This window comes from Thermobia domestica, chromosome 17 (assembly GCF_964235325.1).
Source record: "Thermobia domestica chromosome 17, izTheDome1.hap1.1, whole genome shotgun sequence".
Lineage (NCBI taxonomy): Eukaryota > Metazoa > Arthropoda > Insecta > Zygentoma > Lepismatidae > Thermobia > Thermobia domestica.
The window spans coordinates 150669725-150693451 of record NC_137470.1 but is presented as its reverse complement, the minus strand read 5'-3'; the positions used below and the strand labels follow the sequence as shown (position 1 = coordinate 150693451).

General features: G+C 37.1%; 1 protein-coding gene across 4 annotated transcripts in view; it reads right to left on the bottom strand.

Annotated features, from left to right (window-relative positions):
* Window positions 1-23727, bottom strand: part of LOC145674409 (solute carrier family 15 member 1) — a 301314-nt gene that overhangs the window by 92591 nt on the left and 184996 nt on the right. For all 4 annotated transcript variants that reach the window (XM_081744435.1, XM_081744434.1, XM_081744436.1 and 1 more), the window contains one exon: window positions 17681-17822. In XM_081744435.1, coding sequence (XP_081600561.1) covers window positions 17681-17822 — 142 coding nt within the window. The remainder of the gene's footprint in view (window positions 1-17680; window positions 17823-23727) is intronic.

Here is a 23727-nt window from a genome sequence, read left to right as displayed (position 1 = left end):
TAACCACTTCTCCATTCTAAGATGAATCTTAATTGTTTGGGGAGTTTTGCCCAATGAGCACCATATATCACTGACATTATAATTAATTGTTTACGTAATGTATTTGCTTATTACATTCTACATGCAAGAAAAAAAAACATGATTATGCATGAATTAGAAACTCCAACCGGAAGTAGGCTCAAATCTTGCGAACGGTGCGGGATATTGAAAAAAATCTCCCTTTTATGTGGTACCCCTTGCCGATTTTTATCAGTACGTATTTCAATTGTGTCTGTAAAAGGAAGTGTACAGATGTTGTGAGGAATGAGAAGGAGATTCATGCTCATATGTGAATGATGCGCTATGTAGAGAGCGCAGGTTCAGCTAGTACAGTATATTAGTATTAAAAAGTCTTGTAAAGAACTTTGAAATTCGTTCAATGGAATATTTTTTACGTGTTTTTGTAATGCATTAAATAATCTTACGCAATGTATTTTCAACTCCTTTGAATTGTAAATAGTTTTACTCAGGGTGAACTCAAATTTTCTTCTAATAATCTTAAGTATAATTATATAAATTTGTTCTGATATTAAAATTACATAGATTATCCTTAACATACTACAAAGAATTCAAATATGGTAGGAATTGTCATTATTTTAAACAATTAATAATGAAGAAATACAAAAATTTATAAAAAGTATGAAAAGCTTACTGGTGTATAATTTACTTTTTCTTTAATACAGTACACAAATCTGTATTGTCATACAATATATCAGCAATATAGGAGAGGACAACATTATAAATCAATATTGCCATGTTTTGTTCGGTACTGTCTAAATGATGATAATTCCGGGAATTTAACCCTACAACTTTCATTACAAAATAGTCTTATATAAAAATTTCAAAGTTCTTATAAGTAGTTCAAGGTCTATAAAATGTATTTCCAGTGTAGAAAGATCTTAGGCACATAAGGTGGCCTCTGATTTGAAGGTTATATGTCTTAGCCCAGAGTGGCATCAAACGGTAATTAAAGGATCTCTCTTTTGCTCATAGCAGCCTCCAGAGATAGTGTAGTTAAGGATTACTCCTTTTGCTCATCGCAGCCTGAGGAGGAGGTTGGTTAAAAGAATATTCCCTTACGGAAGCCTGAGGAGTAGGGATTAAAGGAAATCTCCGTAACCAATAGCGATTCTCAGGAGACAGTTTAGGTAGGTTATCGATCAGCACTGGCTTTGAGGCTCTGTCCTCTTGAGGTCCGCTTTTATAGACAACTTCTTGATGCGGAGATCGGCCGTCTTCGTATTCCTTCCGAAACCTCTTCATGTCTTCCTGGTGGCCTTCTTCCGTCGTCTGCTGTTGTTATGCTTGAACACGTGTTCGTGGTAGGGGCATGCGTTTAAACACACACAATTGCTTATGCATGAGAGCATGGAACCTTACAATATTTTCTTCCAATTTAGAGTACTAAGGTAGACTAGTGTATAAAGATGGAACGTGAATCTAGTGAATACCAAACTGAATTTGAGATATGTTTGAGTAAGGAACCTACATTTTATTTGGACAATTTGACTGCATGAACAAATTCTACACAGGGTAAAGTTTTAGAGATACAAAAAGGTTCACACTCACCTCAAAAGTCAGGAAAAGAGCCGGAAAAAAGGAAAATTAAAATGAATCTTAAGAAACTCATGGAAATGATTCAAAATATGTCGAAAGTAAGGGAAGTCTGCTATTTTAACAGAAGAGTAAGGGGGATTTCAAGAGTCTTAGTAGTTCTTGAATATTTTTAGTTCATCTAAATGATGTTCCACGAAGAACGCAACCTTGGAGTGCATAATAACACAAATTTATTGATGAAATGAAGAAATTTACATATTACATATTGACATATTTTTGCAGTGTGTGCTATCTGTGATTATGTATGAAATGTGATATCACTCAAATGCCCCCCACGATTCTACAGGCAGACTTTCGTCCTTTCGATGAAATTTTCCACAATTTTGCCATACTTGCACCTGCAGTTCTGAAATTACACGCTGAATCGCTGCCTTGAGCTCTGAAAGTGTGAGATTTTTTGGCATACACACGAGATTTCAAATACGCAGAAAGAAAGAAATCATATGATGTCAAATCACCAGATCTGGGTGGACAGTTCACGTCACCAGGGGCGGACTGGCCCACCCTGCTACCCTGCAAATGCAGGGTGGGCCCCCCAAACAGGTGGGCCCCTACACCAATTTTAAAAAGATGTGCTCAATTAAACGTACCAGCATCAAAAATATGACAGAAGAAAAGCTCAAGTTGAACTGTGAAGAAACATTTTGAATCGTATATTGGATATAGTTGTTTTTCTTGGACGACAAGGACTAGCTTTTCAAGGGAAGCGCGAAGAAGCAGTCGCTGATTTCACCAACATGAAAGCTAATCATGGAAATTTCTTAGAATTGGTTTTATTGGTATGCAAGTATGGTGATATTTTAAAGAACTATGTTTCAGAGGCGATTATGAAGAGTCGAAACAGAAGATTGCGTCAAGACAAGTGTGGCGAAGGAAATTCACAAGGAAGAGGCTCATTAGTAATTTTTTGTCGAAGACATTTGTCAAGAAGTTAGTAACCTATCTTGTTCTTCAGATTCAAACTAATAGTGTTAACGAAATAAAGCAGGCTGGTGCATTTAGTGTTGAAGTTGACTGTACCCAGGACATTAATGTTATTGAACAGTTAGCGTTGTGTGTTCGGTATGTGCTCAATGGTGAAGTAAGAGTGAAACTTCTGAAACTAATTCCTGTCGGCAAAGCTACTGGACTGGGTCTTTACAAACAGATTGAGGATGAACTTAGTAAGCTGAAACAGTCAACGTCGCATATTGTAGGCTGTTCTTTTGATGGTGCAGCTAACATGAGTGGCCAGTATAATAGTGTCCAAGTAAAGCTCAAAAAACTTAATCCGAATGTTCAGTATGTGCATTGTCTCGCGCATGTTCTAAATTTGGTAATGATAAATGCAACAGAATGTTGCAAAGTCGCAAAAGACTTTCTTGGGTGACTTCAAATGACAGTTACTATCATCTGCGATTCATATAAAAGAATGCAAGTGTGGATTAAGTACAATGAAGAAAACTCAAGTGGTAGACAGCTACTTCGCCGATTACAAAAATAAATCTGACAAGGTGGTGGAGTAGAGATCGAGCTCTAAAGAGTATCTTTGATGATTTTTCGACACCTTTGCAAGATCGGAGGAGGTTCATGACGCTGCTTCAATGTCTACTCACTATTGCAAGTATGAGTGATTTTCAAGCAGAAAGCATTTAAAGCCAAGTGTTTGGTTCAGAACTTGTGTATATTTGAAAACATTCTTGTGGCTTTTGTTTTCACCCAACTTTTTCACCTAGTTACACCTACTTCGCAGTATTTGCAAAAACCTGGTTTGGATTATCTAACGGCTACAGAAATGATTTGTACGTCACAATCAGACTTAAAGCAAAAACGGAACGTGTTTTGTTCTATTGAAACTAAAGCTATGGAGTTTGCAAAGGACTTGAAAAGGCAATTGAAAGATGCAGGATACGATGTTGCAGTTGAAACTTCTCTCCTTGCAAGGAGAATACCAGCAGACGAGCTTTCCCATGAGGAGGCAAGAATTTTAGATTCTCCATCAAAAGTGTTTCAGATAAACGTTTTCAATGTTATTTTCGATACTGCAATTGAGCAATTACATTCTCGGTTTATCTGCAATGACAGTCTCATGAAGGACATTGCATGGCTGGATCCTACCCGTTTCCATTAGATAAGTACTTTAGAAGAACTACCTGATTCAGCTCTCAATACTCTACCACATTATTGCAAAATGGAAAGAGAACAAATTCAAGAGGAACTGCGCCAATTTGCTAGTCATTATAGGGACTATAATCCACCAATATGTAAAAAGCAGAATATTTTAAGAAATGAGCATGGCAGCAAGCAATATGCTCATAGTAGTGAAAAAGAGGAAAATGAAGAAGAGGAAGATAATGAAACAGAGTGAGGAGGAAGATGAATGGAAATGCAAACCTGCAAGACAGTGTAAAGTGTGTCTAGTTTGTGCACTGCACCTGCTTCACGAATTAAATCTTTATGGTCCATTATATCCATCGTTGTATAAAGCGTATAAGTATGTTCTAACTCGATCGTGTACCCAAGTATCATGTGAAAGAATTTTCTCGATTATGAAAGTGATCAAAAATCGGTTGCGTTCATCGCTTGGACAAGATTTGTTGGAAGACTTTATTCTTTTATACATAGAAAGATCATATACGTTTGATTACGACAAAGTGATTGACGATCTTGTATCTAGCTCCAAAGAATTAGGTAGATATTTGAAATTGTGAGTGTAACTGGGGCATAATGAAGATATTAATATTAGGATACATTTCTCGCATTCATATTAATATTATATTATGTTAGGTTACAGTATGCAATTCAGTAGAAAATTTCAACCAATTTGATATTAGAACTCAGGGGTGCCCACAAGGGGGGGGGCCTATGACGCAAACTGCGTCATTGAAATATTGGGGGGGTTAAAAATCTATATAAATATGCTTGAGGGTGTGTAAAAATTAATCGAAAAGATTTTTTTTCATGGAAGAACACCTACGGATAGACAATTGAGGGGGGTGGGCACCACTGTAGGAAAGAAACTTACCTTATTTCTGTCAGTGCTTTAATTATTTAGTGTTTCAAAGTTGACTTGAGATTAGTTTTTACTTATTGCACATGTATATATTTTGGGTTTTCTAAAACATAACACTCATTTGTTTAAATAAATGGTTTGAATTCATTACATAAAAAACATAGCACTATATAAATAACTGAAAGCACCAATTCCGGTATTGTGTGTGTTTACAATAAAAAATGATAATGCCAGTTACACACTGTATGAGTTACTATTAAAATGTTCCTACTTCAGATTTTTTGTAATTAATGTTTTGCTTTTGTATGAATATATGGGATACTATTTATGGGTTCGAAGATGGACTTTTATATGTAATACATATGAAGAATGCCAAGTACATTTTTTACATTTTTATACAGTGGGCCCTCATTTCAGTTTAGCAGGGTGGGCCCTATGGTTGCCAGTCCGCCCCTGCACGTCACGATTGCGAAAAATCACCAGGCCAGGAAACCTCTCTCGTAACAAGTCCATACAGTTTCTAGCCCTACAGGAAACAGATGACAATCATGCGACATCCTTATGGGACATGATTTATAAGTATTTCCCAACCTCTAATCATAAATTAGTAAGCCAACGTCTGTACTTACTACTCAGTCACTACCATCATTTTGTACCAAAGGTGATGTTGCAAGAGCGGAAATACTGGATGTTGAAGCTAATAGTATGGCTTTGTACCAAAGTTTCATTGAAATACGTATCCAAAAGGAAGGAATGTGGTTCAAATATCTATCAAAATTATTTTCCTGTGCAAAAGAACGGACATTTAAGCCAGTACAAATATAAAATGAACGGGATTTTAAAACTATGTTAAATTTCGTATACATGAAGAGTTTTCTTTCAAAGGGGACTAAAGTAAGGTAGTCTGCTAAATCTGTCCTACCTATATTATTTAAAATAAATATATCTTGTTGGAAAAGGACTTCATGATGATGGTAGTTACATTTACTAAGCTGATCTTCTACTTGAATACAACATTCATAAATCATGTTTAGGTAGCATTCGTTTAAGTTCACATTGACAGTGCTAAAAGCAAATCCCAGGATGAATTGCTTGATTGTTGTCAAACACAAGAACTCAATTCTTAAACAGTAGCGAACACTTGTTCCATTTAGTTAGTTATCGTAGTTTTGATATAAAAACTAGTCTTGTCTTTGTCACAAACACGTTCTTTATCACTGAAGATAGAATCATTTTTTAATTTTTTTAACAGATGTAGAAGGACAATCAAGAAATAAAAGAGCTAGTTGCACTGGAATTACAAACTCGATTGAAGCTCGATATTGAATTCTATAGAAACCATCTTTCCTCTGCAGGTGTGTTTATCTTTCACTAACATAATAGATTATTATTTAAAGAAAAAAACAGACACATCGAGATTGTATTTGTAGTGTTTAGGCCTTTATGAGTGTGAGTGCCCTTTTCCTCCCCTTCGTTGTTCAGCATACTTTAAAATGTCGCGTTTAAGGTTTGTTTTTTTTTCTGGAGAAAGGGGCGGAAAATTATGCAATTGCACAGGGTGGCAAATTGCCTAGGGCCGACCCTGGTCGTCTGTAGGACATTTTGACTTACAAATGTGTTCTCCACGTGGGAAAAGTTTGAGAAACGTTGTGGTAGTGTATAAAATGAAATAAAATGCATATTGCTCTCCATGGGTTTACCACAATTGTATACACTCGTCATAAATGACGAAATATGGTCAGGGTATTCAAATGGGCACCAGATTACAATGGAAATAAAGAGCTGATTGCATTTAACAAGACCTTGTGGAAGTATTTGTTTCAGCTGTTCTCTCATTAAAGAGGTAATTTATACTTATCTATGCGTATTTCAATAGTATTACTATTATTATGGGTACTAAACATGTCACAAAGTGACAAATATGATTTATGCCTTAAAAACTTTCCTTGTTTCAGATTGATAAATAAAAGATTTACGATTTTTGTATACAATATTATCTTAAGGATATCTAACAAACACAATCAACGGAATTATGTCTCAGTCACGAAAACAGTAATTATTGAAGTTTACGTAACTTACGGGAAAACCTTAAAAGAAAATACCACGTGTACTATCATAGCAACTATGAGTACAGATGTACGTATCTTGAAATGTTGCTTTACGTTTTACGATTATATTCTGTAAGTTAAAGTAACCGAAATGAAAAGATATCTTTCAGTTTAACGTCCCACGATTACGCCCTTTAGGCTAAGGGAGACGGATGATTAAGGCAAGTGAGTGATGGAATACTTCGTGGAATGAGAATATGAGTGGAAAGTGGGTTACTCCGAGAAAACCCACGGACACGATGCAGTCCACCACAAAGTTACTTGGCCAGGAATCGAAGCAGGGACCCCCACGCACCAGAGGTAAGCGCTCTACCACTGAGCCACCGTGCCCTCCCTGTAGGCTAAAGCAAATGGATGATTATGGAACGCAAATGATTATGAAAGAAATGGTGAAATAGAAAAGTGACAGGAAATGGGAGAACCCCGAGAAAACCCCTAAACATCATGCTGTCCTCCACAATGTCGCATGGTTTGGGATGAAACCAGGAATTTTCTACACTGCAAGTTTCAGGAAAGTTACAGCAGGGTGCGAATTACCGGGGGGGATGAGGGGGATTTTCCCCCTCAATCACATTTTGTTCCCCCCCCAAAGAAGTCAGCTGAAGTATCCCCACCGGGGATGCTCGCTTTCCCCCTCAAACTATTCTTAGTATAACTCCAAATTTCACTGATTTTTGTTATTTCTTGTAAATTTAATCTTCTAGCTGTATTTCGAAATGATCGATGTAAACTGTTCAGTTTTGGTCATTTCTACTTACCACCTAATTACCCACTATTTTCAACGTTGTTTAGTAGAACTATATTATTATGACTACGATTGTTCCTTGCAACTGTACCTTCGTACCCTTCAGTTCGTCATCGTTTGTGAATTTGAATGTACTAATTGCGTATAACAAAGCCACATATAGATTTATAAATGTTCTTAGCGGTTTGCCAAGAAGAAGTAAACAAATAGCTTCTTCTACCATACTTGGCGAAGTTCGGATATGTCATCCTCTATATTTGTATCGATTATCATCTTATTTTAATTTTTGTTATAACATGTTATTTCATTTTCTAGTGTACTCTTTGTTAGCACATGGTCTTCATTCCCTAGTAGGTTGTGTGTATGCAACTCAAAAGTTGCATTTAATTTGTGATAATTAGCATAGTAATCACTGCTTTTACAGTTTACGGAAATGAACTTTTGAAACTGTACTCAAAATCTGAGATATAGGTATTCTCTCGTAAGTATATGTTAACGTACACGCTAGGGGATACGCTCCTAGTGAGCAGACATGTTAATGAAGGTGATTTTTAGGTGAATAAGCGAATAATTCAAGATTTGTTTCAGCATTTGTTAATACGACTGGTTCTCCGTGTGATTGTCCGTGTCTGTATAAGCATTTCAACTGGAGCGTTTTTTTTTTTTTTTTTTTTTTTTTTTTTTTTTTTTTAAAGTTAACCCTTCATTTTTCCATCTTTTCGCTGTACAGTTTGCTGTCCACGCAATTAATGTTGTCTGAAAAACTTCAGTGTAATGTTTTACTTTATTTGAATAACGTAGCCCATAGTGAATCAACTCATCTTCAACCTAATAGTAAAGTAATTTTCAAGTGTTGACTTTCCGTGCCCATCACGGAATCGATATTTGGAGAAAAAAAAGTCGTGATGAGCACAGCTTTAGCGGGAAGTAGAAGCACAATCTCGAAATTTGAATTGAGAGATTTTAAGTATTTGGCCTTCGATTTGACCTTGATGTGAGAAATCGGGACCAGCAACAATCCATTTCTTATTTGATAGGCTAATATCTAGATTTTCTTTAAAAAAAAAAAAATGTCTGGTTTAACTGATAATTTTAGTGGTTTTCACAAGACTGAAGTAGGTTTCTTTTCGCAACCTGTATGTATTAATGCAAGTGGAAGCTTTCAATATGAGTGGAAAAATTAACATATGCTTGTGATCATGGCTATCGCTCGAGCCAAATAATTATTATCTAAATAAACCTTACAGAGCTACGAAGACAAGAGTGAGTACAACATTAAAACACGTTCAGAAAGGTTTAGTGGGGTGTGTGTATAGTTCAGACAATATATATGTGCATAGTTATTGTCGGTAGATTTATTAAATTAATAAATCTCTTATTTATTACAGATGTTACACACACACACACACACATATATATATATATATATATATATATATATATATATATATATATATATATATATATATATATATATATATATATATATATATATATATATATATATATATGGGGGTAAGGCATTTATTGTCTCATTTTGTAATTTGAACCTTCAGACTATGTCCTTTGGCCTAATTTTATCCCCCCCCCCAATATAGATTATCTAATTCGCACACTGAGTTACAGGATAAAAAGGAAGTGACTTCACACCAGTCATTTCAATTGGCAGGACAGCCAATGTGGGGGTCATGCGGTCCATACCTCTCCCCGCGAAATTATGGTGAAACTGAAAAAATGGGACCTTCAAAAATGAAGTAGCAGTTTCCACACTAACTTTTAATAGTGGCCACAATTGGACTCCCTTCCCCGTATGAAATTTCTAACTACGGTTCTGCCAGCTGCTTTGTGTATTATGTAGGGGCACGCTTATATGATCGGAGCAACAAGAAGAAACGGGTAGAGCAAAGGAGGCGAGCGGCATGAGGTGCGAGAATAGAATAAACTCTTTTAAAGACAATAAAAGGATTACACTTACAGGTTTCAATTACATCTGGTAAATCTCAACAGACCACACCCATATCCACGAAAAAATTAAATGTGGACTAAAAGCAGGGAATGTGTGTTATTATTCAGTTCAAAACCTTTTGCCGTCACGAATTCTGTCGAAGAATTTGAAGCTTAAAATATACAAAACGATAATCATGTACTGTATGTTTGCAAAACATGGTCAGTTACTCTGAGAGAAGAACGCAGACAAAGTATTTGGGAACAAGCAGGGACGTGCGCATTAATTTATTTCGGGAGGGGTCTAAAGCGTTTCGGGGGGTCCAAATACAATTTGAGGCTAAATTATATGAAAATTTCTAAAATTGCCCCTAAAAGTAGACATTTACAAAAAAAAGTCGGGATTTCGGGGGGGTCCGGACCCCCAGGACCCACCCCCTTGCGTACGCCCCTGAGAACAAGAGACCTTGACTGAGACGAATATTCGGACCCAACAAGAATAGGAATGAGGAATGGCGTAAACTTCAGAACGGAGAATTGTATCATTTATACCGTTTACCAATCATTGTTCGGTTCGTCAAGTCAAGGAGACTCATGTGGACGGGTCATGTAGCCAGAATAGAAAAAAAAATAGAAATGCTTTCAATGTCTCAACTGGAAATCCGGCTGAACTTGCCCGCTGAAATAAAGAGCAATTCAAATCCAATCGGAAAACGTCCATTAGGAAGACCTAGGCGCAGACACGAAGACAATACTAAGATGGATGTACTCATCTTAAAATCTATGCATGTATACTACAAACACTTGGTCTTCTATCCTTTCTCCTGCTTTTGTCGTGGTTTATCAGTGAGAGGGAAAGAATCTGGCATATGATCTAACGTTGATCACAGACAGTGGTGACAGGGAAACAATAACATCGATAGTGTAGTCAATGGTTTTGCAGGCATACTACTCCTGTGGATCCGTGACTGCGTCTATATTATCAACACTTGCTCTTCAATCCTTTCTCCTGATTTTCCACTTTGCATTTCTCAGTGAGAGGTGAAGGTGCTGGCAGATAATCTGACAAGAAAAGACAGTGGTGACAGGGAAAAAAATGAACATCTGTAGCGTAGTCGATGCTTTTGAAAAAGGATGTTATAAAATAGAGGATCTGCCCATACAACAAAATCGTGAAGCTATACGTCACAGCTTCGCCACACCTACTCTTCCCACTCCGAGCCACAAAGATCACAATGTTTCGAGCAAACAATCATGGCGGAAACGAGAGTAGCCAATCAGACGTGCCAGCTCGGACGATGCTCGGTTGTTTTTTGGCTTCATTGAGTTTATATGATAAGCTACGTATGGGCAGATCCTCTATTTTATAACATCCTTGCTTTTGAAGGCATACTACTCTTGTGGATCCGTGACTGCGGGTATCCTACCGACACCTGCTCTTCTGTCCTTTTCCCCTGCTTTCCTCATTGTGTTTCTGTTTTTCCCAGATTGTGAAACGCATGCTCTTATGTCATACATGAGCCAGTTGGAAAGGACTGATATAGACCGTGAAAATACGACGAAAGAGTTCTGATTTAGATTGCTATGACAGGAAGAAAATTAATGTTAGTAAAAAGAAATACAATTAAGACAAAACAGGAGAAAATAGTTATTCGAGACAGGTAATTGTGTAGAAGTCACGTAAGGAAGATTCATAATTAAGAAGATAAGATTAGTTCTGCAAGTGTTCTTTATACAGAACACGACTGCAAAAGTTACTAAATCATGTATACAATGTGATACACAGTATACCGATCTATAAATTTCATTCAGCTCAAAATTACATGGATGAATGTAAATCTTCATCCGTAGTTCTGGAGGAAAACTAATTTCTTTATAAAGCAACAACAACAATAATAAATGCTATAAGTCAGTGGTTCCCAACCGATGTATCGCGACACACTGATGTGCGGATCAGTTCCATAAGTTGTGTCGCGAAATTTTGAGTTTTGATTTTGAGTTTAACGTCCCTTTCAGCAGCGAGGCTATATGAGACGGGAACTACTGATTAACGTGGAATCCGAACCACAAGGAGCTCACTCCGGAAATCAAACCCAAGTCTCCCGCACTAAAGGCGCGTACGCTAACCGCTTAGCCACGAAGGAGCTCGCGAAATTTTAATTTGAAATATCGTGAATCATTTGATAATTGGCTGAAATCAATTTTGAAACACAGTGTACCAGTCAACGTCTCTAACGGCAGGAATGATCCCCAGCACTACATGAAATCACTTCTTTATACAAACTTATAGGCTTACGTTGTATAATTTATATTTTTATTGATAAGAAATCAAGTAAGTGGGTCACGATGTTTGGCGTCAGCGCTGTGTGTCGTCAGTCAAAAGGGTTGGGAATTACCATTGTGGGCTACAAATGACTACACTCCCCTTAAGAGTCGGCGGGACTCAAGTGACCTTGACAAATCGAAGATATCAGCCTTCCTCAGTTTCTCCTCGCAGTGTTTCCTTATTTTGACAACAGATGGGGTTGTTGCTGAAATGCCGTCAAAGCAAATGGCACCACTCCTTTTCCTTCGTTTTCCCCTGCATGTGGTCAAAGTTGGACAGCGCAAAAGGGGAATGGTTACCACATATATGATTTTATATAGTAACGTAGAGTAGTTTTATTTCGCAACAGATAGTTTCATTAAACATAATTGCAACATATAAAACACACACACACACACACACACAAAAGAAACTCCCGGTGTAAGATCATCTGGTTCGGATCTCACGTTATGCTATCGATTCTAGTCTCGTATAGCCTCGGTGCTGAAATGAACAGAGCTCAAACCCAGCCAATGAACTATATTATACAAATCTTTGTTGGATTTTAACTGTATATTAATGAAGACTGCATCTCTTAACAGTTATACATCAGCCTTTATGCGTTCAAAAAATGTTTGCAGGACATATCAAAACACACACGTACTCAAGTTCTGCTTTCGTTAGTTCGCAGTGGCTTCTGCTCCTGACGTCAGTATATAACGATCGACCGGAACTGCAATATGATCGAGACGATGTTAACAGATGACCGTTAAGATGCTAAAACGAAATTAATCTAAAGCGTAAGGTAGCGGAGTTGGTAATATATATGGTGGCCACAAAGTCCCGTTCCTCTTTGATACCTGGACATGTTGCAGAACTGGTTTGTTCCTCCCTTGGAGGAACACGGAATCAAAGAGACATTTTGGTTTCAGCATGATGGGGTATCTGCCCATTATGCCCTCGCTGAACGCGAATATCTTGAGGAAGTTTCTCCTGAGTGTAGGATTGGTGGTGGTAGTCCGGATCTACCTGCACCACTTGCCTGGCCACCATGAAGTCCACACCTCACTACTTGTGAAAATGCGCTGTGGGGGTTCATAAAGGGCATTGTTGCACAAAAATGTTACGATACCACTGCCAAACTAACAGAAGCTGTGAAACTAGTTTTCACTCAATACCTGCAATGCTCCGCAAAATGTCGCACAGAACCTGGCGGCGTATTATCCTTTGTCATGAGAATGATAGTCGACAGTTGAATGACGTATTTACGTACGTTCAATGGTTTACGTTACTTATTTCCAGAGGTACCGGAACTTTGTGGCCACCCTGTAGGAGATGAAAACTGTCGTCTTTTCTCTCTGAATACTAAGTTACATCATTAGGTTGTGTTCCTAAGAGTGTGAGAAACAGAGGTAGTTCCAGAGGGGGGCGCGCGCCCTCAGTGAAGAAAACACAAGTTCTTTAGGATTATTTCAAAAAGACAAAATGGCGGAAGTATTTTCTCTGTCAACACATTAGACCATTAATCTGATCTGTGTCTGATAGTACAAACTAGCTAATATCTCCAAGTGGAAAGTTGTTTTGTTCTGTTATGTATACGTGCAAATTTCCAACGTGGGACTGATTTAACCCATTTTGACCATTTGTTTGTGACGGATTTCAACCTCAAACTTGCTCAAAATCTCACAGAGTTTCGTAAACACTGGATTAATTTTATGAAAGTTATGGTAGAACAGACAGAAAATACAAGTTGAAAAATAATAGTAGAAACTCAGTTACGCTCGTTTAGATATAAAGCGATAAGGCAAAACCAAACACATTTGTGCCAGGGATAAGTAAAACCGATTTCTACAAAAACTAGTGATGGGTGCAAAAACCGAAACCGGTTTTTAATTTTTTTTTAAAAACAGTTTTCACCGAAACCGGTTTTGGTTTTCTCGAAAACCAGTTCGGTTTTCTACAAAACTGGTTCGGTTTTCACCGAATTCGGTTCCGGTTTTCTTCAAAATCGGTTCAGTTTTTCATAGAAACTGGTTTCAGTTTTTCCAGAACTGATTCTATTTCTGACCAGAATAGTGTTTCGTTGTTCTCCGGAAACTGATTTAGTTTCCACAGAAATAGTTTTGTGTGTTTTCAGAAACAGTTTTGTGTTTTTAGTTTCGGTGAAATTTTTCAGTTTTTTTTCCTTTTTAGAAAATCGAACCGGTTTTGGAGAAAATCTAAATGTCGGTTTTTCAGATTTCGTTTTTTCTTGAGACCGGTTTCTGTTTTTTTTTTTTATAAAAAACTGGTTTTGACCATCCCTAATAAAAACTAAAAACCAGTTTGTAGAAAACAGACATTTCGGTTCTCCAGAACCGGTTTGATTTTTCACCGAACTCGGTTGATAGAAAACCGAATCAGTTTTCACAGAACCGGTTTTTCAGTTTTTAAAAACATAATTCGGTTTTTCTAAAAAGTGAAAAACCTGTTTTGTGCCCGCTACTACTTTGTAGACACTTTCATTACATTTGTAACGGAAGCTTGGTATGCCCCTATAAACACATTACTTTTTTCTGTATTTTATACAATGGCGCAGGAAAGGATAGTCCCGCGTCAAACTACATATCAAATGTATGTAATTTCCAAGCTTATTCGTTATCAGCATTATAAAAGATAAGATGTAAAGAGGTTTATAAGTATCCCTTAATACAATGTAGTAAGCGCATAAACAGTATGATACTTATGTTGTTTTTGTTTTTTTATTTACTTTAAGGTCTTTCGAATTATAGGGCTATATATTATCGAAATAATATATAAATTTATAACTATTACGTGTATGGGCGCCCGAAAGGAGGACAGGGGACCCGGGCCCCTCCTGGCTCACGAAAATGTATACGTAATATAACAAACTACGTATATTAAATACCAGACCTAATATAGCAACCACGGATATGCCTCCCCCCTAGAAAATAATCTTCGGGCGCCCATGGTTATGTGATCAGTAGTTCGGAAAATGCAAAGCTCTAGCTGTCGAAATACCTTGAAACCATGAGCAACAACTAACTATTCGCATCTAGGAAAAATATTAAAAACAACTATAGACACCTTCAGCAAATACATATGGCTCATCCCCCCCCCCTTTTTATATCTAACTTGCACAATGTAAGCCACTGAGTAAACAAAATATTTACCGCGTGAGACTTCCTTACATTTAGTCCTTGAGCTTTCCCCGCCAGAGAACCTTCGTCTGCTATGGAATTACAGAATTCTGTAGCTAACGAATCATGAAAGCGCGGAATTTCAAACTGTCGCACCTTTAGGTCTAAGGACAACAGTGCTGCATTCTATAGGCTTCGATACATTTGTTTTATTATTTGATCAAGTGGTGGCTTTGGAGGTGATGCTTAGTTCTGTTAGGAGTAAACAAAGTTTTCAATGTTCGATATTATATTAAGACTGTAAAACATGCTGAATATATATAGAGAAAATCTAGCATTTCGTGATCACCTTGATAGTTTTGTGTATATTAACACGTTCAGTCCGACATCTGAAAGTAATGAAGAAGCTCTGTGCTTTTCAAAAATCCCAACGTGTGCCACCGGTGGTATATGATATTTTTTTTTCTTTTTCCGATACTCGTGTCTATAAGCTGCCTTTGGGTTTTTAGTTTAAAAGTAGAACAGTGTTACGGACTTTCTATTATACACATCGTAAGCATCTATGGAGCAAACCTGTAACTCTTTTAAGGTAAACAAAACCTGATATTTATTGGGCATAAGATGTGGTTAGTATGACATCTTTTATAATATAAAATACGTACGGAAATATATAGATAATCGTAAATAAAACTTATTGGGAGAAAATTGTAGGCAAATACTTTCTCAAAATCAATAATAAAAAAAAGACTATTATTCACTAGAAAATACACTTCTAGAAAATCAGAGATTCACTACTTTGTGCTGAAATTAAAATAATGAACAGACTGTCTACTGAGTTACTTGGGTTTCGCCTTTTTGAATGTTCTTAATTTTTCGAACTGAAGCACGCAAGACACGTAGTGGAGTTACCTTCGCAGCTACTGCAGTATACGGAAACACGTTTTGCCAATTTTCGAGCTGTGGGGCTTCCCTTCTACTTCATGACTTCGTAAACAGGATTTTACGTTTCAAGTATTTACTATCATTTTTTTACAAGTATTTCCCTAATTCTGATAAAGCACCACAACGGCACCGGTTATCACACTAGTTTCAGTTTCTGCAACAATGCTGCTGCAAGCAATCTCCGAACACAAACACAAACACAAACACAAACGAACTAAAGGGGCCCATAGACAATCCACGGTCTGTGCAAACATGATGTTTGTGCTGAGATGTTTGCGCAAAATCTCGCCCATACACGGTTCAACTGTTTGCACAAACTTCAGTTCAATTTTGAGTTTGATCGTGTAAACATGTCCATTGAAGCAGCTTGTTTAGTGATAGTAATTGATTGCTTCTGCCTTAAAAGCGGAAAGACCAGCGAAACCAAAAAGGAAGATCTTATACTTCCAGACCTTGTACTTGTATTTATCTTTGCGGTATGCAGAACAAAGTGAATTGATTTTATTCCTCCTTGACTCTCTATCCGCCTTCTGATCTTTTTTCTTCATTTTATTCACCAATTTCTCGTATGTCACATTTTTCAGATTCCGGTTTTTATAATATTCACTCTTTACCTTCTACAGTTCAGGTAAATGTCGATAAAGTTCAATTAATTCTCGACAGAATTCTTGATTCCTATTCATTGACGCCATAGCGCAAGAAATAAGCGTCTGTACACTAGGCTTCCTACTCGGAAATAAACCTCTGGTTTGCACAAACATGCCCATACACGGTCCACGTGATTGCGCAAACATCATGTTCGTGTAAACAATTTTCGAACGAGTTCGATGTGGAAAAGGTTTGCACAAACGTTTGCGCAAACAGTTCATACAGCACCATACACGATCAAACTGTTTGCACAAACAGCCTTGTTTGCACAAACCGTGGACTGTGTATGGGCCCTGTAACACACATTTTCTGTAATAAAGCTGCTTTTTGTGAGCATATGCAGTTAGAAAAAATATCCGCGAGACTACTACTCCAAATCTTTGACAATTAATGCCATCATGCAGGTATTCATCAAACTACCTGAGCTTCAAACTGGAAAGATTTGACAAAATTATTGTGCGCCACCGGAGACACATGTCGGCCCAGTCTTATGGTATAACAAAAATGGGCCGCCATGAGACACCGGTGGCACACGGATCCAAATATGTGAGCATTTCAGAAAAATAGTATTTTATGTCCAAAGAGGCACCTCAGAATGGATTGCTTCATAGAAATGTCAAAATTTCTTAAATTTGAATGTTGGTGTTTTGTGAAGGTAACGCTTTCCCAATTGCGTTACTTTAAATTATCTTATATTGAAGAACGTGCGTCATCGGTGGTAAACTCCAGGATGAACATGTTATTGTTGAACACTGCATGTTGTGCTTACCGGCAACGGCATTTCCTTATCACGTGTATCAAGTGGTGTAAAAAAAATAATAAATGGAATGAAATCTTTGAGTTTTACGTCCCACGCTTATGCCGGCTAGGCGAAAGGAGACTGTGATTGTGAGAAATGAATGAATTGGTGGAATGAATAAAGTGGGAGGAAACGGGGAACCCCGAGAAACCCTACGCACACGGTATTTGTTGATCACAAAGTCCACTTGGCGCGAGCGAGGATCGAACCAGGGACCCCACGCACCAGAGGTAAACGCCAATAAGCCACCGCAGCCCCAAGTGGTAGAAAAAATTAAGTTAAGAGAGAGAGATAAGTAAATCTGTGATGATTATTCAAAATACAAGATGCAAACTTTCCTGTAGAGAAATATACAAAATAACAAGCATTTAAAATAATAATAAAAAAAAACTTTAACCTACCTATACTTCCCCAGCAGACTGTCAGCTATCATGGCCCCAAACACCGGCGTGAAGTAACAAAACATTGTGAAGGTGTGGTAGATAACTGTCGACAAGTCATCTCCGAATCCAAGCACATTCTTAAGGTACAGCGCCAATATTGCTAAAAGGGAAGAAGTAATATATATATTTAGTTAAATTGTTAAAATAAGATGGAAAATGAAACAAGGAAAATGTACTCCAATACCAATATGCTACTATAGTAAGACACTATCTACGAGGACTGTCCAGAAAGCTCAAGACGTTTTGGCCTATCGCGGCAGTGGGCGGGGCTAGAGTTGCCACGGTGTCAGAACGTTGCCACAGTCAGTATGCATCCAGCTGTGGAAGCGTGAGGACTGTGACGCTCTTGCTTTGCTTTCTGTAACGTGGTACAATGTGCACTGCAATAGAAAATCCCGCTTTTTGTGAGGTGCATTCTGTGATTAGGTTTCTGTAGGCAAAAGACACAAGCCAATTGACATCCATCGCCAACTGTGTTAAGTGTACGGATAGGGAATAATGAGTGATTTTTTTTTTCACGACAACAGTCCACACACGGCCAAACGTACCCGAGAGCTCTTGGACGGTTATGGATAGGAGCAGGCACATAGCCAAGGGGGGGATCCGGACCCCCCTTCGAGACCAGAAATGAAAAAAATTAGGGAAGGATGAAACAAAATGAAATGAGAAAAAGAAGGATCAGCGTTAAAAATAAACTACAGGAAGCTTTTGGTTTCTCTTCCTTTTGAGCAGATTTGTATTACTTGCAATACATGGTTGTGAGGTGAGCGATATATCCTGAAAGAGTCAGAGAATTTGAAATTTCTAGAAAAGTTGCGGAATTCTCAGAATTTCTACTACTAGTCAGGGAGATTTCAAGCTTCCGAAAGCATAGTGCCGTTGTGTAACAGCGTGGACATTTTTTATTATAATTTTTCGTTATCGCATCCTTGCAATATCAAACATGTTATTTCAAACAATTTTCTACTGCTCCTTTAACCTGTCATTTGAAACAGACAATAGTTGGCGGAATAATATAAAAAAAATATATGTGGAAAGAAAAGTTCTGTTAACATTTGATTCAACAGAAAAAGGAACGCAGATATTGCAGAATAATTTACAAGACATTATTGAGTATGTACTTTTTATAATAGTGAATATGTACTTTTTATAATAGTTGATTTCATAATGAAAGGAAAAATGTTATATTTGAATAAACAGAGGAAGGATGGAAATATTGTATAATCTTTTTCAATACTTTTTTATTATTATTTTACTCGAGATTTCTTCATAGTTTATTAAAATATTTACCAACATATCCTCACAAACCAATATAAGTTGATAGAAGTAGTTTAGATTGATCGAGCTCCTAGGCCTTCAGAATTTTATGTTACCCCCCCCCCATTTCGAAATCCTGGCTAAACGAACCAATATAAGTTCCAGTAAAAATGTTTAGAATGATCGATCCCCTGGTGTGATGACCACAGTATTTCATGTCACGGACCCCCCCCCCCTTCACGAAATCCTGGCTACGTGCCTGATAGGTGGTGTTCGATCACCTACTATACAGCTTGGATTTGGCCCCGAGCGACTACTACCTCTCCCCAGCGATGAAGACATGGCTCATTACACACGCTTTGATATTGATGCCGAACTGCATGCCGGTGTAAACCAGTGGTTGAAACAGCAGGTGGCAAATTTCTACCGCGACGGTATTGAAAAACTTGTGCCACGGTATAAGTGTCTTAATTTGCAAGACTAATATGTGGGAAAATAGCTTAAGAGTGTACCTTTCAAATATATATAACACAATTTGGTTTGTTCATTCTGTTACTTTTTTTATTTCAAAACGTCTTTTAATTTCTGGACAGCCCTCGTACTAGTATATAATATTGTTTTCTGGTACAGTCCGCAGCAAAAAATATGCAACATGAGCATGTAAGTTAATTGTGAAACTACGCCTAACAGCACAGGAAATCAACATAACGTCTAAGTGGCACCAATCACGCCAGGAGAAACCTCGGCGTCCTCCCCTGCACATTTATTTTGGAGCAAAAGACTTCGTCGTTTCACAATAAACTTACATGCTCATGTTGCAGGTTTTTTGCTGCGGACTGTACAATTCAGAACTTCAATGTAGTCACAAACTGCAGAGAATTAGAACAAGCTGCAACTAAATCTTTTTTTTCTTTCTTACGGGAAAAGTTGACCTTCGGGTTTCGCTGTGAAAGGTTTGTGCAGGGCTGTCGAACTGGGAGTTGCCTCGGAGTGACGCCTTCAAAGGCTTTGGTTAACAGCATTGCCATCTTTGTTTATGTCTAACAGCGTTGTTCGGTTGATTTTGATTTTTGTTAATCTCCCTTTCAGCAGTGTGGCTATATGGGATGTCGACCTGCAGTTTAACGTGGAATCCGAACCACATGAGCTCCCGCCCGACCCACGCCAAAGGTGCATACGATAACCACTTAGTCACGAGGGAGTTCTGTTGCTCGGTAGAAAGTAAGCTATGATCGTATAAACATGCCGTATTTTTTTTCATTTTTGGTAGTATTACATATTCGAAAATGAAAATGAAAAATTATTCGAATTGAACGTTCATAGATTATGCCCTGGAAGGTACGGAAGACAATGATTAAGGCAAGAGAAAGATGAAGAATTGGAAAAAATTAAATGAAATCTTTCAGTTTAACGTCCCACGATTATGTTCTTTAGGCTAAGGAAGACTATGATTAAAGCTAATGAATTATGGAAGGATTTGGTGGAATGAGAATGTGGGAGTCCTCTAGAAAACCTATGGACACTATGTTCACCGCAAACTTCTTCGGGGATGGAACCGGGGACCCTACGCACCAGAAGTAAGTGCTGCACCACTGAGCCACCATGCCCGTCTGCGGAGGGAAAAAGAAAGGGGTAGAGATTATAATACAAGAATAAGACAATAGAAGTTATCGAGAAGAAAATCTTGAAGGAATCGAAAACCTTCGCTCAGAATAAGAAAAAATGGAAAGCACCATCAAGCCAATTGAGACATTGCTTACTAAAAATAGAAGAGCTTGTGAAAAATGCTTTCTTGAAGGAAAGGAACCAAGTTCTTTTATATCTTGTTTTTTTTTCTTCTTTTTGGAAAAATTTACAATTTAATTTTAATGAAGAAATAAGAGTACGTTTCCACCTTTCTATTCTCATTATAGATTTAATTTCTGTATTCTGAGGAAATAATAACAATAGCAGTAAGTTCACGAGTACATTTGAAGTACTCGTAATTTGGTTTATATGGCTTGATATTCCCAATATTAAAACCGGAAGTTGTAGTGGATTTGTATCAGTTACGGTTTTAGTAGAGAGTTAACGATGTCAACACAGTGAAACACAACGAGCTCTACACCAATGGTTTTAATGACTCACCAAAAATACTACTATATACAGTACCGGTCAAAAGTTTTCGAATACCCCGGATTTTTGTAAGCATCTACTGTGATGATATGTCAAATCATAATTATTAAAATTGAAACCAAAAAAGACAATTTGATATAGATATTGCATAGCATAAACAAAAGTGTGGAAGGTGCGGCAAGATATTAGTTTTGTTTGGAAAGTGTAAACATAGAGGGTCAATGTAGTGACAAAATTTTGAAAGAAAAAGTAGCTTTCCAAATTTTGCAGTTCTTTATAACTTGCTGATATGCTTACGTTTAAAACGCAAAAAATACCACATTTTGAAAAGTGTTTAACGATGGTTTCGTATGCTACATTGTTGCTTGTGGAATAGTAACTACAAGCATTACATATCGTCCCTTTCCGGCATTAACGCAGTAAGCGACATTTTTTTCGAAATTGACTTTTTTGCAGTTTTTGGCTCAGAATTTTAAGGTGCATCGAATGGTCTAATTGCCATGTTTCTATCTTTAACGGTTGCCGAGATAGCTATGTCGCTTACACGGGTGTAATTAGACTTGCTGGAGGCAAAAATGTCGTAAGTAACACTCAGTCGTTTGTATTTACTGCATAAATGTTTCCGATGAAACGAAGAAACTGACTTGTATTCTAGATTGTTTCAAAAACCAAATTATTTTCGTGCTTGGAGCAAATAAATGTGGTATTAACATGATTATTATAATATTTCATGGCAAAAGTGTAGTAAGCGACAGATTGAAGTTGGTTCTGAGTCGCTTGAAACAATTTTGATGTAATGATATCAATGATTTCCAGTATTTGTTGCAGTTCTATTTACCTGCTAAGAACAAATACTTTTCCTTACAGCAATTTTGCTATCTTAAAAATATATGTAAGAAGCTCTCAGCCTCACTTCTGAAGTAAACGGTAATATTATTATAGCTACTTACTGCTATTTTACTTGCAATAACAGTGAGTAACGTCGTATAATTCATTTTAAGGTTTCATATTTCGGTGCAGAAGTTCTTCGGCGAGAACTTCCGAAGCTGCACAAGCGTCCAATTTACACGACTTCAGAGCGCCTATTAAAAAAAAAAAAAAAAAAAATGTGTTGCGAGCCAGTAAGGGGGAAGGAGCTAAGAGGTTCTACGCTTGGCGTTTAATACATTTTTGCCAGTAGACTGAAAGTGACAATTATATTGATCATGCAAGAGGAAAACAATAGTAAGGCTTGAAGCAACTTTTAGCAAGTTTTCACAATGATTGTTTCCGTTCCCTTTACTGCATGGTTTCAGATATCATTTTTTTTAACATTTCACTAAATAGTAGGCTAAAATCAATCATTTCGTTTTCATTTATAATAAATATAATGATTTCAAAACTTGTCAACAAAATAGGAACAGAAATTCCATAGTGGGCCTGGTGTGTATTAAATAGTCGGTGTTATTTTAATGGTTTCAGGGAGAATGGTAAAATTATTGTACATATGCGTCCTTTTCAACAATAGGTGGGGGAAAGCAAATGTATGTTTACTTAACCTTAGCACAACAACGCCTCTGCGAGTTGAATTAAAATCCTAAACAACAAACTATTCCCAGACAGTACATGCAACGGCATTGTATGAATATAAGCCTAACGATGGTAATTGTTGTCGGGCAGAAAAGAAAACTTAGGTGTAAATAGGTGTAGCTTAGGTGTAAATAGCGGGCCTAGGGGGCATAATCCTTACCTAAATCAAAGTCTAGAAAAATTAAAATTCATGAAAATAATTACGATTTTTTGACATTAATTTCTACCAGTTGCATCCACTTCCACAAATATTTTCATTGAAGTCAGAAATATACATTTAAACTGAGATTTTGTTTTTCATATTGAGTAAGTTTATATTAAGAACTATTAGAAATTATTTATTCATTGTTTTACAGTTAACTTTAGTATATCAATTATACAAGGACCCCTTTGATGGAGCATTCCATGACCCCACATGACCGTATCCAAGCTAGACTTTCCTGCTAGGATCGATACGCCTATGATCTCGGGGAACTACTATCAACATACATGGGTTGATATTCACCGTAATTGACTGAAGATTTTTTTAAAGAATATCAGTGGGTCTTGGAAGTTTAAACTTTGCCTTTAAAACGTTTAAAACATCGTTGAAAAGCCGGACATTTTTCTGCTTAATGAACGATCATCAAAGTTTCGTGAACATGTTTTTCATTGTTTAATAAACTTCCTGTGTACAACTGGATGAAAGTCAAGGTAAAATATGAACAATCACAAAAAGTGTGTTCTAAACATCCTATCACTTAAATGGAAAGAACAATATCCCGGTTTCACACACTGAAAATAACGTAGGACTTCAATAATTCATTTTTTAAGGATGCCTCCATGTGTGCATGTATTTTATTTTTGTCCACTAATATCTTCGAAAATTCTTATTTAAGCGCAGCTTTTTGCAATAGGTAACACTGTTCAGCTTACGGAATGGTGAAAGAGTCGTTAAAATTCAGTAAACATGTTATATAAAATATTCCTGTTGTTGACAAGTTATTAGGAATGATTATTTTATACACTAAGACTAAACGATCACTACATTAGGGACACTTATCTAATAGCGTGTTCATTGTGGT